This window comes from Coturnix japonica, chromosome Z, assembly GCF_001577835.2.
Source record: "Coturnix japonica isolate 7356 chromosome Z, Coturnix japonica 2.1, whole genome shotgun sequence".
Taxonomy (NCBI): domain Eukaryota; kingdom Metazoa; phylum Chordata; class Aves; order Galliformes; family Phasianidae; genus Coturnix; species Coturnix japonica.
The window spans coordinates 17,499,238-17,513,778 of NC_029547.1; the positions used below are offsets into that span (position 1 = coordinate 17,499,238).

The 14,541-nt window shown below is 38.7% G+C and overlaps 1 protein-coding gene across 1 annotated transcript in view; it reads left to right on the forward strand.

Annotated features, from left to right (window-relative positions):
• Positions 1-14,279, forward strand: part of ITGA2 (integrin subunit alpha 2) — a 61,482-nt gene extending 47,203 nt beyond the window's left edge. Inside the window, exons 21-30 of the mRNA XM_015848698.2 lie at positions 449-541; positions 1,590-1,666; positions 1,759-1,842; positions 4,276-4,378; positions 5,260-5,370; positions 5,861-5,965; positions 6,243-6,356; positions 8,533-8,622; positions 11,469-11,585; positions 12,311-14,279. Coding sequence (XP_015704184.1) covers positions 449-541; positions 1,590-1,666; positions 1,759-1,842; positions 4,276-4,378; positions 5,260-5,370; positions 5,861-5,965; positions 6,243-6,356; positions 8,533-8,622; positions 11,469-11,585; positions 12,311-12,400 — 984 coding nt within the window. The 3' untranslated portion in view covers positions 12,401-14,279. The remainder of the gene's footprint in view (positions 1-448; positions 542-1,589; positions 1,667-1,758; positions 1,843-4,275; positions 4,379-5,259; positions 5,371-5,860; positions 5,966-6,242; positions 6,357-8,532; positions 8,623-11,468; positions 11,586-12,310) is intronic.
• Positions 14,280-14,541: the final 262 nt, after the last annotated feature.

Below are 14,541 nucleotides of genomic sequence, written 5' to 3' on the forward strand. Positions count from 1 at the left end.
TGTGTACTGTAGACTTTTCTACAAAAAGTATGATTTCTCTTCCACACACCAACTTCTACAGTGAGAGTACTTAACCATCTCTCAGGCCATGCAGATATTACTGTAGAAGTTCTCCAGTAATGTTCTAAAAAGCACCGCATGTGTTAATGAAGTAGGTGGCCTATACTCTATGGTCATTATTCTTTCTTTCAAGCCCAGCATGAAGCTTTTGTAAGATCATTGGAGCCCAGAGAAATTACATAGGATCAATTTTTATTCCACCATTCTCCTGCCTCACTCCTAGCCCTACCTATATTTCCCATTCATCTCATCTCTAGGAATTATTGCGATAACACCGACTTGTACTGCTTCTTACTGTAAAATAGCTCATGTTGAAGAGGCAGGCTGGGAATTCCCTGTCTTTGATGAGAAACTGGTATTAAGATAACTTTTCTATTTCCTTTTGCAGAGTGATGGGACTGAAGTCTCATGTCAGACAGGAACATCTCAAACCACAGTAATCTGCCAGATAAGCTATCCTGTTTTCCGAACAGGACAAAAGGTACAGCTAGCACATTTGAATAACCTCAAGTGACTTACCAAAGCATTTTTGTTGTTTTCCCCTAAATCTGCAAATACTGTTGTTGGAAGATTTTAGGTCTAGCAAAAGGTAACTTACCTTTGGGTTTCAGAGGCACTGAAAGAAGCAACTCAGAGCCTGACATGTTATGAACAGTGTACAAGATTAAAGGAACAAAAATGCTCTGAAGCACACTTCTCTCTGCCTCTACAACCCAGATGCTTCTTTAGCTTTGTAACCCTTGAAGAACAAGGGCTGGGGAGAGGACCAGAGCTGAGCAACCAGGTGCCACTCGCAGCCTGCTGCGGGCTCTGTGCAGTATGTCAAACCCTCACTGCTAAGCAAACTGGGGCAGCTGGTCCATCTCAGCTCTGCAAGGAAGTGGTGATGAGGAGAGGGAGAGGGGAGAGAGAGAGGAGAGAAGTGCCTAAGGGTAGATCGTGTATCCTTTTTCTCATTTATGCCATAAATCTCAGGATATCCCTGGTATTATGGAACTTAATCTCTTATTCCTCTGAGGCAGAACAGAAACAGGCTTCCAGCCTTTAGCATAGTCAGTTGGAGAAATAAGAGACTTTCCAGAGGTAATATAAACATGACATCCTACGAAGCCAAATAAGTCTTATTAGATATATAAAATTAGGGATTTTTAATTGTTAATTGCATTGGTCAAAGCAATGTTGGAATGACTGGAAGTGAAACTGAAAAGGCTGTGTCAGTGCTGGTGTTTAAACATGTAGAAACATGCAATTGAAGCAATCTAAAGATCTGTTGTTGCAGCCTAAAGCAAGTTACACATCTTTTAAAAATACAGATAGCTAACCTTTACATAACAATGTTGACTTGTGCACGAAAGAGAGGAAAATGCAATTCTGAAGTATTAAGAGATTGCCAAAATATTACACAGAAACAGGAGAAATCAGTACAGAGGGTGATGTTTGCACATATGAATAATTATTTTGCAACCTTAAAGTTCTATTGGTTCTGTATCATCAAAACATTTACTCTGTATTCCTTGTTTCTCCCATAGGTGTCTTTTGATATTAGTTTTGATTTTAACTTGAAGAATCTTCAGAATATGGCAGTTCTAAGTTTTCATGCATTGAGGTAAAGTATTTTATAAAGCAAATTATGCATTAGCAGAACAATTGTGCAAAATAATATGAAAAGACCTGATCAAAATATGTTTTGATGAACAGTGAAAGTAAAGAAGAGCATGAACTGGACAACCAGATCAGCTTCTCAATTCCTTTGCGATACGATGCAGAAATTCACTTCACAAGGTATGCTAAATAATGGAAGGAGTCGTTGTCATTTTTTCAAAGGCATTAAAACATAGAAACAGTCTTGAAAGACCACTCAAAGTATACTGAAATTTTGTTCTGTTCTCATTTTGGAAGTCATGAGAAATTCCCATGGCTTTCCTTTCCACTCCCACCCTACCTACTGTGGCAGCAGAAGCAGCACACCCTGCTCTCCCACACGCCCAGGGCTGGGATCATCAGCTTGTTCCTCCCCTTGGGAGAAAGCTGAGGCTGCTGCGTGTGGGATGCTGTATCCTGAGAAAGGCAGTTTGTGAGTAGAGCCAGTTAGCCAGGGGGAGAGAGATAGAGAAAAGTCTCCATCAGGCTCATCCTGACTTCAAGCCTTTGAAACCTCTATTTCCAGCCCTGGGAACATTCTGTGATTTGGGATGCACTGAAATAGTAGTTAGTCTGAAAGCATTGCATACAATAATAATTCCAGTTAGAGGTTAACTGAAATTAAAAATGAAATGAAAATACACTAGTTCAATTCTCAGTTTAAGATACGCTATTTTACTTCCCATCAAAGGGAGGTTATCTTTGCCAGTTGCTGAATTTTCAGATAAAATTTTCAGATAAAATTTATGGAGATATACTTGATGCACACAGTCACCAACGATTGGTGGAGAAAAAAAGAAAAAAAAAAAAAAAAAAAGCTTTTGCATCCCAAAGCATTCCAAAATCAATAAACATAAAGTGGTATAAAACAAATGGCAGTTATTCAAACAGTGACAGAAATGTGAAAATGAGAAAGCTGTTTAAAAATGCACAGCAATGGTGAATTTAGGAAATGAATATTTCAAGGCCACTGTGGCCCATAACACAAGAAATTCATGCAGTGACCTGACCTGGAATCGGGATCATAGCACGGAAGCTTATTTTAATAACCTGCATTGCAATTGCAGTTTCAGCATTCTGATGCCCCGGGCTCACCACACTTGGGTCCACCAGTTCTAGAGTCTGGCAGCATTTTTCTAGTTTTTGTAGTTTCTGAAAAGCATGCATTTAGGCCAGCAATGCACCTTCTTTCAACTCCCTGGGAAAGTCACAGGAGACTTCAGTAGAAGAAGAATGCTTGTTATTCAAGTTGGCAGGAGCACAAAGACTACAGAAAGATTTGAGTAGGTGGCAATCACACCAAATTAAGGAGTAGCTCAGTAGGAATTTCAGATGGTGCAAAGTTGATTCAGCAAATTTATTTTAGCTGGCAAATAAGTACAGAAAAACAAAAAACAAACAAACAAAAAACAACAGACAGAGAGCTTATAGAAAAGTTGCTTCAAGGAAAAATAGAGTTTCAAATTCACCTGCATCCCCTGTAGTATCAGAAAATGTAATTTCCTATGCAAGTTAAGGCATGAAGGAATCTCTACAGTCAGAAAAGTTTTTTTGTTATTCTTGGAGATGAACCAGCTTAAAAGAACTGAAGGAAGTACACATTAAGGCAATGCTTCTCTTGGATTTAGTAACTCTTAGCAAATATCAGTATGGAAATAGTTCCCTCCTCTGACAGGTATTTTAGTGAGTAACACTTTTAAAGCAAGAACAGAGAGAAAAAAGTCATCTCACTGAAGGGAGGCCTTTCTAGCAAAAAAAAATCTGCTGATTTGGGTTTTCAGAGGTGGGAATCAGTTTTATCAGTTACAACAGCAAGGACAGGAAGCTTTGCAAACTAGAAGAACTGGAGATTCAAGCAATAAGAAAGAGAAAGAGCCCTGCGGGGAAAGGCCTCATGGGAAAAAGCATGGAGGATCACAGAGGGTACTTGGCACAGTTGGAAGAGCACCTCAGGAAGTGCCTCAGGAAGCACCTCTGTGAGACTGCAAATTAATTTGGCATTGTATTCACAGATGTTACCCAGATTAAATAGATAGAGCAGCACTGCTAAACAGAAGGGATCTGTAGTCTGTGCAAGACAGAGCTGCTAGAAGGAGTCATGATAGCCTCTGCTCCTTGATAACTCACTTCCCATATTCTACTTTTTTAACTTCTTGAGTAACCCCTCTCTAGGATGAAGACTATAAAATTCTGAGATGTTTCAGCAGAGATGTTGCTCACAAGGAGCACACAGAAGCAATTATTTACAGAGGGATGCTTTGTTTTTTTGTCTTTGAATGTGGTCCCACCTGGTTGAACACCTGAAACACACACAGGCCCTCCCACCATGTTGTTCTGTCACATACCTCACTGTGCTGCTGGCTCCACATGCTTGCTTGGGTTTGGGCTTCAGTATAGTTCTTCTTTTCTTAACCAAATTTGTAAAATTCAAAGACCAGTACAAGTGACTGATTTTTCTTCTCATTATGCTTTTGACCCAGTTCACAAACTTAAAACAAACCAAAGCAGATCCAGTTGCATATGTTTTCAAAGTAGCTGCCAACTGAAATGTATTGTTTTGTGGTTGTTAACTAGGGCTGCCAGCATCAACTTCTATGAAGTATACTCTGGTTATAACATTCCTTCCACTGTGAATAATTTTGAAGATATTGGCCCCACATTCAACTTCTCAGTGAAGGTTAGTAAATGTTTCTGGTTCTGGTTTGTGAAACCACTTTACCACCTCCTGTAACTGGGACACAAAACACAGTTGAAAAAACAGTTCTGTTTCACTGTCTGATTTTGATGCTTTTGAACCAGTCAAATAGAAAAAAGAAAAGAAAAAAAAAAAAAAAAAGGCAAATAGCTGGGGGATAAATGCTTACAGTCTTATGAGGTCAAGAATGAAATTTGCACTTAATGCATGAGTAGGCTGGGGAGGGATTGGTCCTGCATTGTTTATGCATTTGGAAGATGGTTAATGCTTAACTTCAGTCCAATTTATACCATTTGTTCACAGAGCATATTTGTCTTCTGTTCACTTGACAAAGGAAAATAAGTCTTTGCAGGCTTGGACTTTGAAATTTAAGTTTGGCGAGGGTTAAGTGCTCAAACCAGATGCAAGAACTACCCAGATCACAACATTTATTAAATACCTTAAAAAACAAAACAAAACAAAACAACAACAACAAAAAAAACCTACATCCAAATATGAAATGTGGAAGAAGCTTAAATTATATACTTGCATTTACATTCCTGTAACTTGTGCTGTAAAGGCTTATTGGCTGTGGTAGAATATTTGCTCTTCAAAAAAAAATCTCACTCAGTTAATAAGAGGTTTGCTAAGGAAACAGACTGGTACCTAAAGCTATACTGCATATTAGGTACTCCTGAAGGTGTACAGGATAGTACACTTTCCATTAGGGTATACTATCATTATTTACCCTATTAAATGTATTAAAATAAAAGTATTGATGCAAAAATAATCCTGTTCTTTCTTAATCCTTATTTTGGTTTTCTTGTGCTATACCAACTGATATATGTGTATGTAAGTATCACTATAAGTTATTTGTTTTGCAGGTAACAACAGGAAGTATTCCGGTGAAGATGGCATCTGTGAAGATCCATCTTCCAGAATTAACCAGCAAAGACAACCCACTGATGTACACAACTGCAGTTGACACAGATCAGGTGAAGAACTGAGCCATATAAGCTGCCATGTTTTGAGAGTTAGCCATTAGTATGTACATCAGCCTTCAGTGTGGCTGAGATTTCTTTTTGTCTCGTAGTCACAGATGGGAAAGGCTGGGGGAGGACCAGACCACCACCATTACACTAGTCTAGTCCTTGGCAGATGCCAGCTATCTGTGCAGTGCACAATCAAGTTTTCATATTACCCTGGAACTCTTCAACTAGATTCTTCTCCAAGCTCCTCAGAGGAATATAATAAAAATGGAATTTTTTTATCAGCACAGAACTTTCAGTATGATCTAGGAGGAAAAAAATTACTGAAAGAGCAGACTATGAAATATATTGTCTATTAGTGTCTAAATTATCCAATATTATATAATTCACAACCTGTAACTTCACAGTCGCCATGCCATCATGAATGTATGGTATTATGATGACTGTAAACTTCAGGGTATGACAACCAGTTTTAATTCTGCGGTTTCTTTCCTAGGCCAGAGGTGTTACTTGTGAAGTTCAGATAAATCCCCTGCAGATAGGAAAAAGACCTTACTCTGCATCTTTCAAGAAAGAAAACCTCAGAGCTGTGAAAGAGCTGGTAAGTAAGACGTGGGTACAGGGTTGACATTTGCTGCTACACCTGTGGCAATGTTTGTGATGGCCATGGTATTACTCACCTGGTGTGCAGGAGTGATGTTCTCATGCATACTGCATCTGCATGAGAGAGAAGAAGCACTGTGTGTTCTTCACAGTGTGCACACAGTTAACATGTGGGCATGGGGCAGTAAAACTTTTACCTACATGTTAAAGAACCATTACTAAAAGTGTAATTTGAAATGCATACCATTGTCTCTCCTTGCTGTTTCCCCTGGAAGAACTGTAAGAATGCAAAGTGCAGTACCATCACATGCAAACTGGAAGACCTCGTGCTGAAGGGAGAGTATTTTGTGAACGTGTCCACCAGAATCTGGAATGGTACCTTTGCTGCTGTGAGTACCACTAGTGTATTCATGAAGGAATCAATACCCAAGTATTTTCAAGTTCCTGATGCTTTACAAAGCTCATTAAAGAGAACTTTCCAGTCTAAAAATATTATGTTATCATGTTTGTATGGATTGAGAACTTAAACCAAGAAGTAAGGAGTAAAGCTAGATAATGGAGCTGGTAACCTTCATTCCAGCAAAAAAATCTAGGAAAATGCAGCAATAATGTAGACCATCACAGCTGTAGGAAACATTTTCTGCATCTGTTAAATTAATTTAAGGGGAACAGCTCCACAAAATTCAGCATAAGAGAGCAAAGTAAAGTGTAGTCATAGCCTGGAAAACAATATTGCTTTTAGCTTTTGAACATCATAGGCTACATAGCGATCATTTTAAGTCACATCAAAATAGGAAAAGCCTATTAGCTCTGCCAGTTAGTTTGTTAGAGAAGGCGTCTAAAACTTTTAATTGACTTTTTGTTTTTATTAGAGTTGGTGTCAAGGAAACTGTCCTTGCTTAAAGAGCTACAGGATGCTTAAAAATATCCCTCAGTAATACCTTGACTTTCCCATTTTATATCATCATGTGTCCTCCAGGACATTAGTCATCTTGAATTACCAGACTTTTGAATAGAGACCATGTTGGCTTCTCAGCTAGGCACCTAACCAAGCTATCTTAGAGACCGAGGTTTGCACAGAGCATCAAGAACATGACGCAGTCTCATTACCCTGTCTGGCAAGTCTGATGCAGGTATTGACATTTAACAGCAGGGTTGCTGTCAGCTTCAGCATTCAACTCTTAAAAGGAAAAGGTCAGGCTGATAATGTAACGTACTTATGCAAGTATTTGAAGAAAAGCATCTGCCTGTGTTTAAAGATGGTGTTTTTCAAATTGGCTGGGTCAAGAGCATTTGTTAGTGCTGACAGACGTGCAGAAGGTGGAGACCCAGATAAAAGGCTGTCACTTGCACAAGACAGTGCCTAGAAACAAATTGTTTACCACTCACAGATGAGAAGGGAAGATGGAAAATGACAGTTTTCCTTTCATCTCCCATTTTGTTGTTTTCTATTTGACTGTCAACATTCAGTGCTAACAGCCAAAAATACAAGTCGTCAGCCTTGTCCAGGATGAGAACAGATTTCCTGGTATGCTCCTGCTAAACAAAGGAAAGAAAGATGTGTTTAGGAATTGGGAAGGTGTTTTGAAACATGGTTGGGCAGATTTCCAGATATCCAGGTTTGCAGGACAGCCAGCCATGGTACAGGCACGCTATATGCTGCAGATGGGCCATTCAGTGCACACTGATGGCTGCAGGATCACAGTATCTCACACTTCCTGTGGTCAGACCTACCATACCTGTACCTGCAATGGTGGTAGGGTTTTCAGAACCAGAGAAATGGTTGAGGAGGCAAAAGGAGAAAATGCTCACTGCATCTGAGATGGCTGGCAAGTAGTCTTACAAACCAGAAGCTGCCTTCAGTGACACCGCAGGATTTGGGACCAGCATGCTAGCAGGACATGGGAGGTGGCATGGGGATAAGAGCAATGCTGAGCTGGATACTTTTGCAGAGGAAGTGGTATCTGGCACATGGTCCCTTTTCAAATGGGAACTGGCCTGGATTTTTGTCTTCTTTGTTTAAGCTGAGGACATGATGTCAGAATTTAAGCAGTGGAGAGGAACAGACAGTGGTAGGAAAAATATAAAGGGGGAAAAAGAGAGAAGAATTGGGTAGAGGTCATGGGAAAAAAAAAAAAAAAAAGGGAAAGAACATCCAGTTTCCATTCCTTTCAAAAGCCAGAGAGATTTCTCCCTTTTTCACTGTCATATTTTTCTCATCACTTCCTAGCTATCAGCAGTGACAGCTTTGAAATAACTGTAAAAATAATTGAATTCTTCTATTTCAGTTGATCTGTTAAAGAAGGTGAAAGGGGGAGAGTTCTGTAGTTTTACTGTTAATAAATAAAAATAGCAAAATTAAGAAGTTAAGTTGGGATTACATAATTCCTTTCATAAATGAATTATCTTGGGAGAAATAAAAAGGAAGATCATTTTGATTTTCTTAATACAGTGAATTTCTTATGAATTGGGAAGATTTAAAACAAGATTTTAGGATGTCTGTTTTCTAACTGAGTTGTCCTGTAATAGAGCTTTACAATTTTTGTTAATCATCTTCTCTTTCAGTCCACTTTCCAAACACTGCAACTCTTTGCTGAGGCAGAAATCAATGTGCATAACACTGATTTGTTTATAATTGGAGAAAATGCCCTAACTGTAAGTGATGAATAATTAAATACATATATTTTTTATTTCTCTTACTGAATTAAACTGATTATATTAATTTCCAGTGTCATTTGGAAGTACATAGCAAATTTCAACCTCTTATGATGTATAACTATGTTGAACAAATGTATCCTTTTGGCTACATACAAACTTCCATATGTTACAAATATGTTTTAATTTCATCTGACTACTTCTTAAACCAGAGTTAAAATCTTCCGATTTTGAAAGGATCGTAGAAGTATCAGCAAAACTCAGTTAAAGACTTAGGAATCTGCATGAAGAGATCAAGCTTTGAACTTCTTTCTCTGACAGAATTAACTGTTGTAGATAAGTAAGCTCTGAGAAACATTTTAGCAAATCTGGTTTTTAATCTTTCTTCTATAACTGTACTTGGTTTGAAGCTGGCAGACAGATCTTTGAAGAACAAAGTGTAAGTTAGTACGGGAGTCAAATATCTGCAAGAATATGTAGTATAGTCCTTTCACAGGCAATGGAATATTTAGTTAAGTATGTACCAAGACAGTAAATGATTGATCTATCTCAAAGTGCTCATGAGATCATGTTTCGGTACTATTTTTGTCATTATTATATCATGGATAATTCTGTTTTTGCAAATAACCTCTAAAAAGATCCCTTAGTATCCAAGGAAACCTCTAATCCCAGAAGAAGGGAAAAATATATGTAGGTCTGTAAGTAATGCCATGATTTTGCAGAAAAATTACATTATTTGTATTTGAAGTGTGCTGAGTGTCTCTGTTTTGTGACATAGTATTTCTGCCAGAAGATGAAACTCGTTAACATAAAATACAAATATTCCACTTAATTGCACAGACTTTTTAGCTAGCTCATAGACTACTCTTGAGTGTGTATTCTTGTACAGCTGGAACATGATACTACCAAATTTGTATTTCCTGCACCGCTGTTGGTGATTTCAGAATTTAACTATTTCAGTGACAGGTTTTTTTTCTTTAAGTCGGTTGACAAACAAATGGTAGTTTTTCAGCCAACCTCTGAATTATCTGCAACTGAGACAGTGGATGAACAGACCATGAAAGTTATCCACATTATGTTCTGGAGATGTTTAGTCCCATCCTAACTTAACAGAATCCTGCCCTGTGAGAAGATTTGGCAGATGTGCCAGCTGGTAAAAGGGCGGTGTACCATACACTCTCCTAGGGCAAACAGTTCCCTTTGCCACCTCAGTCTTGGAGACAGCATCCAGAACTGAACACATAGCTTGGTAGGCCAGAAATTATGGCCACTCTCTGTTCCTTCACACTTCCTTTGGAATGGGACCATGCAGTGGCAATCTGAGTTTGTTTCCAACTTACACTGCTATTTTAGAAAAGCAGCTAGAGTTTTAGGATTCGTCCAACTTAGTATCTACATTAGATACAGTAATGTATCCATACAGTAGTTAGCACTCCTATAAACTCTTAGCAGCAGAAAGAATAGGTATATTTGAGGTGCAGTTAATCACATCACATAGGTGATTGCTAAAAATAGGTAAGGTGAATTATGCCCTAAAATAAGGTCTGTCTTTTTCCATTGGAAGCCAAGGGCCATGTTATAGATATAGCATTAGATGAGGTGAATTCCAACCAGGCAAACTCCACATAGATACGATACTGGCTTTTTAAAATCAGGATGGGTTGGATTGCCATGTAGTCAAATTAATTAATATTACCTTGTGATGTTATGTGGAGAAACTGCTTGATACTTTTGCGTAAAAGCTTTTAGATTCTTTCCACATTGGGAAGGACTGCCAACTGGAGGACAGAATGTTAACCTGCTATAATCATCATTAAAGCTGCTCTGTTAGAGAATACATAAAGCCAGCCTGCCTCAGTGAAATGAATACATAAAGCCACACCTAACACAGCAGTAGAGCTTTCCAGCAGAAATGACTTAAATCACTGAGATGTCAGCTCAGTGCAAGTTTCCCAGAAAGCTTAAGATTAAATTACACCAGACAAATGCACTGAGCGAGCAACCCTGAGAAAGTAAACTGACATGACTTCTTTTATCATGTTTCAGGAAGGAAAAAAAAAAAAAAAAATCTTCATGCTAAACACATGTCGTTCCAAAGATTTGACAGTTCATAAATACTACAGCAGTATCTCCCTGTGCCACTACATTATGTGAAACTAGATAGCTGGTCATACGGAATCCAACTAGATGGGGTATCACCTGAAAATGAACTTCCAGACACTGTATGCCGTTCTGTGAGCTCTCTGGTATTTCTTGGGACGCACAGATGTCCTAGAGGCACTCCTGTTTGACCCCTGTGTCTTATTGCAAATTCCTGAAGCTAACTCGGGAGAACTCAGATTAACACTAGAAGATCTAACGATTGTTTCTTATGGCTGCCTACTACAGAGAATGGAGTCTAAAAACACTCGGTTGAAAGTAGTCCTTCTCTAGCTGATGCAGCTGAAGTCTGTTTTGAGTAGATGCACCTGTAAGCGCAGCTATTCCCAGCCTGCATGTCAGTATCTCTGGTTTACCTAGTAGCAGGGTGTCCACACTCTGGGAGATAATTCTGAAAGTACTCCTGTTACTGGAAAGGCAGAAAGCTGACATGAAGAGATTGTTTCTGTGCCTGTTGTATATGGCCAAGAGCGATGGAGGGTCTCTAATATTTAAATGTTCAGTGCTACTGTGGTGCAAGCAAGTGCCTGTGGACCCCAGTGAAAAGGTTGCCATTGTCTGGTGTGTTCCATTCACTGATCTTGGCATACATCTGTTACAGTTATCCTTAATAAGTACTTGGTTTACAAATCTTGCTTTTCATGCTGTTAGTGATGTTAACCCCTACCACATCTCTCTGCTTTCAGATCCCAGTTACAATAATAAAGCCAGATGAGAAAGCTGAGATACCAATTGGTGTTGTGATTGGCAGTATATTGGCTGGACTCCTCTTGCTGTTAGCATTGGTTGCTGTTTTATGGAAAGTAAGTAGGTGTTTATATTCTTAAAAAGAAAAGCAGAAAGGGATAAGCGCATGTGGGCTGTTTTCTTTGGAACCTCTCTTCATTGGAACTGAACAAAACTGCATACGCAGTTTAGTAGTAAGAATAATACTGGATTGGCTTTCCAATCTTGATGGGAGCTTTTAAAATCAAAATTTGAAGTGAATCACCATAGATACGGGCAACATGAAAATGATAAATGTGCTGCCAGTGCCTTAAAATGAGGGCAACATCATTTTTGTCTCTTCCCCTGCCTCCTCCCACAGCTCACCAACTGTATTTTCAGTGGACAAGTCTGGGGAATAGAAGCAAGGAGACAATATATGCCAGACAGGCAAAAAGAACAGAGAAGGGTGACATCAAGTGATTTACAAAGGATACCTTGATAAGAGGGAAGGAAAAGCTTTTGTACATGCCAGAGCATTGGTTCTTGGGAGACCCTGGCACACCAAGACAGCCTAGATATCCCTGTGTCTTAGCAGGGAGACTGGCTGCTCAGTGCCACTATTTTAACATTTGTTGCCCCAGTCAGGAAATTAAGGCCCAGCTTCTTTCACTCTACAGTTAGGAATCATCTACAAATCAAACACTGCATGTGCGTGCATGCACACATAATGCATTTCTTCCATCATAGTATTTAGCCTAACCTAGAGATGTAAGTACTGATGACTGATTGTAACATGGTGTTATTTCCATTCTCTTCACAGCTTGGCTTTTTCAAGAGACAGTATGAAAAAATGACACAGGATATAGAAGATATTGATGAAATTACAGAACTCACGAAAGACAAAGACTGAAGATGTATTATGTGGATAAAGAGAGATCTGAGCCACCAATAGAAATTGTGATCCAATCAGTTCTTCAGCTGGAGTGCCTTAAAGCTTAATAGCATTTAAACATTTTTAATTAAAGTGTTGGGTTTTTTTAATAGATGAAAATATTTTACAGATTCTGCTCTATTATAAGAGTAACTGCAGGACAGTTTGTTGGTTTTGTTTTTACAGAAGTGATTTATAGTGCTTTTTCTTGTATATTTTTGCCTTTCAAACAAACTTAGCCCTTAGAACTGGCAGGTCCGGAGTTTACAGTAATGTATTGTGCCAGCAACACTTCTCCTGATCCACTGCAGAGTGAAACAGAACAATTTATTTCAGATTATTGTGGAACAGCATCAGTTCGTAATTCAGTTGACAAGTACCATATGTGTAAAGGACACTTTCTATTAAGTTGATGATGAATGTGCGGTGAATACTGCTATACTGCTTCCAGACTGGGAGAAGAAAACTCATTTTTTCATTGACTAGCTCCATCCTTATTGTTTTACAGAAATTTGTACAAGCAAACCTTTGTCTTAACTAGTCTATGAAGTGGGAACTATGTAAGAAGACATCTATCTGCGTGCTACAGGGCAACTGGATGAGCATACTGTTCCAAAAGGCCAAACATCACAAATTATCAAAGTACATGTAACTGCCTTCTGAATACTGTCTATGAGAAGAAAATAAGATTTTCATAACCACTTACAACATGTTCTCTGTCATGTTACGACTGGCTTTCAATTTCATCTGGAGAAGAACAATTGATACTGTTACGCAGGGCTTTATGTGCGTAGGCCACCTGACATCAGTTTAGCTTTTGACATAAATAGAGAACAGAGTCAAAATCTTGCCCTTAATTCTGTACTGGAAGATTTTGCAATAGTGAGAGCAGGAGGTGAGCTAAAGGGGATATGACTGAGGTGGTATGCACATGCTAGGACAGAAGACGGAGAAGATCCTGCAGGTCTTTTCCAACCTTGGTGATTCTATGATTCGAAGATAAACTGCACACTGCACTTGTTTCTCTAGCATCTCAGTGCCCTCCCAGAGACCAAAGTTCAGTGTGACCTACTTGTCGTTTTTTTATTTGGTTCTTTGTCTTCATGTCTTGAAGAAGTTAGCTTGTATTTTGCATAGTAAAGTACCGTAAAGCTCTGCAGGAACTCTGAACACAAGTTGGGTGTTTGCGTAAGTTACACAGCTCAAATTTACCACGTGCTGCCCAGTTTTAATGATAGATCAGTCAGAAGGCCCTGTAAGACTGGTAACAGTCAGGGGATTTGGCCTTCTGTCTGCCTTTCACTCTCATAGCTGGTGGTTACTTAAGTGCAGTTGTGACAGAAGACACATGTGTTGTCTTTATGGATGCTGCCACGTAACTAAAATTGCTTCCGACTTGATGTGATTTACTTGAAGAGTAAAACATTTAAATATGCCTGACACGGAACCTGAAGTTACATTTTCTCTCCCCAGAAACTAGTTTGTAAATACAGTTAGGCACTTTTAGAATTATTTTCCAAGGGACATTTAAAAAACTACATTTGAGCATGTTTGGAAGTTTTATTCAGTCTTCTTTTTGAATCACTAAAGATTAATCAGTCATGAGCCAATCATCTCTTTGGCAAATAACAGCTTCATCTGCAGTGACAGCTGGATTGTTCTCAGTATAATTGTATGTGTTTTGGATTTATTTTGTATCTGTTGGAGGTTACACATTTGTTCAGTGTTTTTTCTTCAGCGTTCTGAGAAACAGTCTGGATTCTGATCTCCACTGTCAGACAAGATTGTTGCCATTAGCTGAGTTTGTGACCAAAACAATTATTTTAAAATTTAAAAAAAAAAAAAAAAAAAAAAAAAAGCCATTGTTCAAACCTAAAGAATGTGGTCCTGACTTATAGTTATGAACCCTACAAGAAAATGCTCCAAAAGTAAAGATAAAAATTTGTCTCAATTACTGTATGAAGTCATAAGGAAGAAAACAAAATCCTACACCTACATGTGTGAGAAATTTCTACATAACCAGGATCATAAAATAGGCCATAGGAGGAATTTCACAACAAAGCAGACTAGTATATATCATCTCTCATGCTGCTGTACTAGAAATGGTGTAGGCAGTGAGC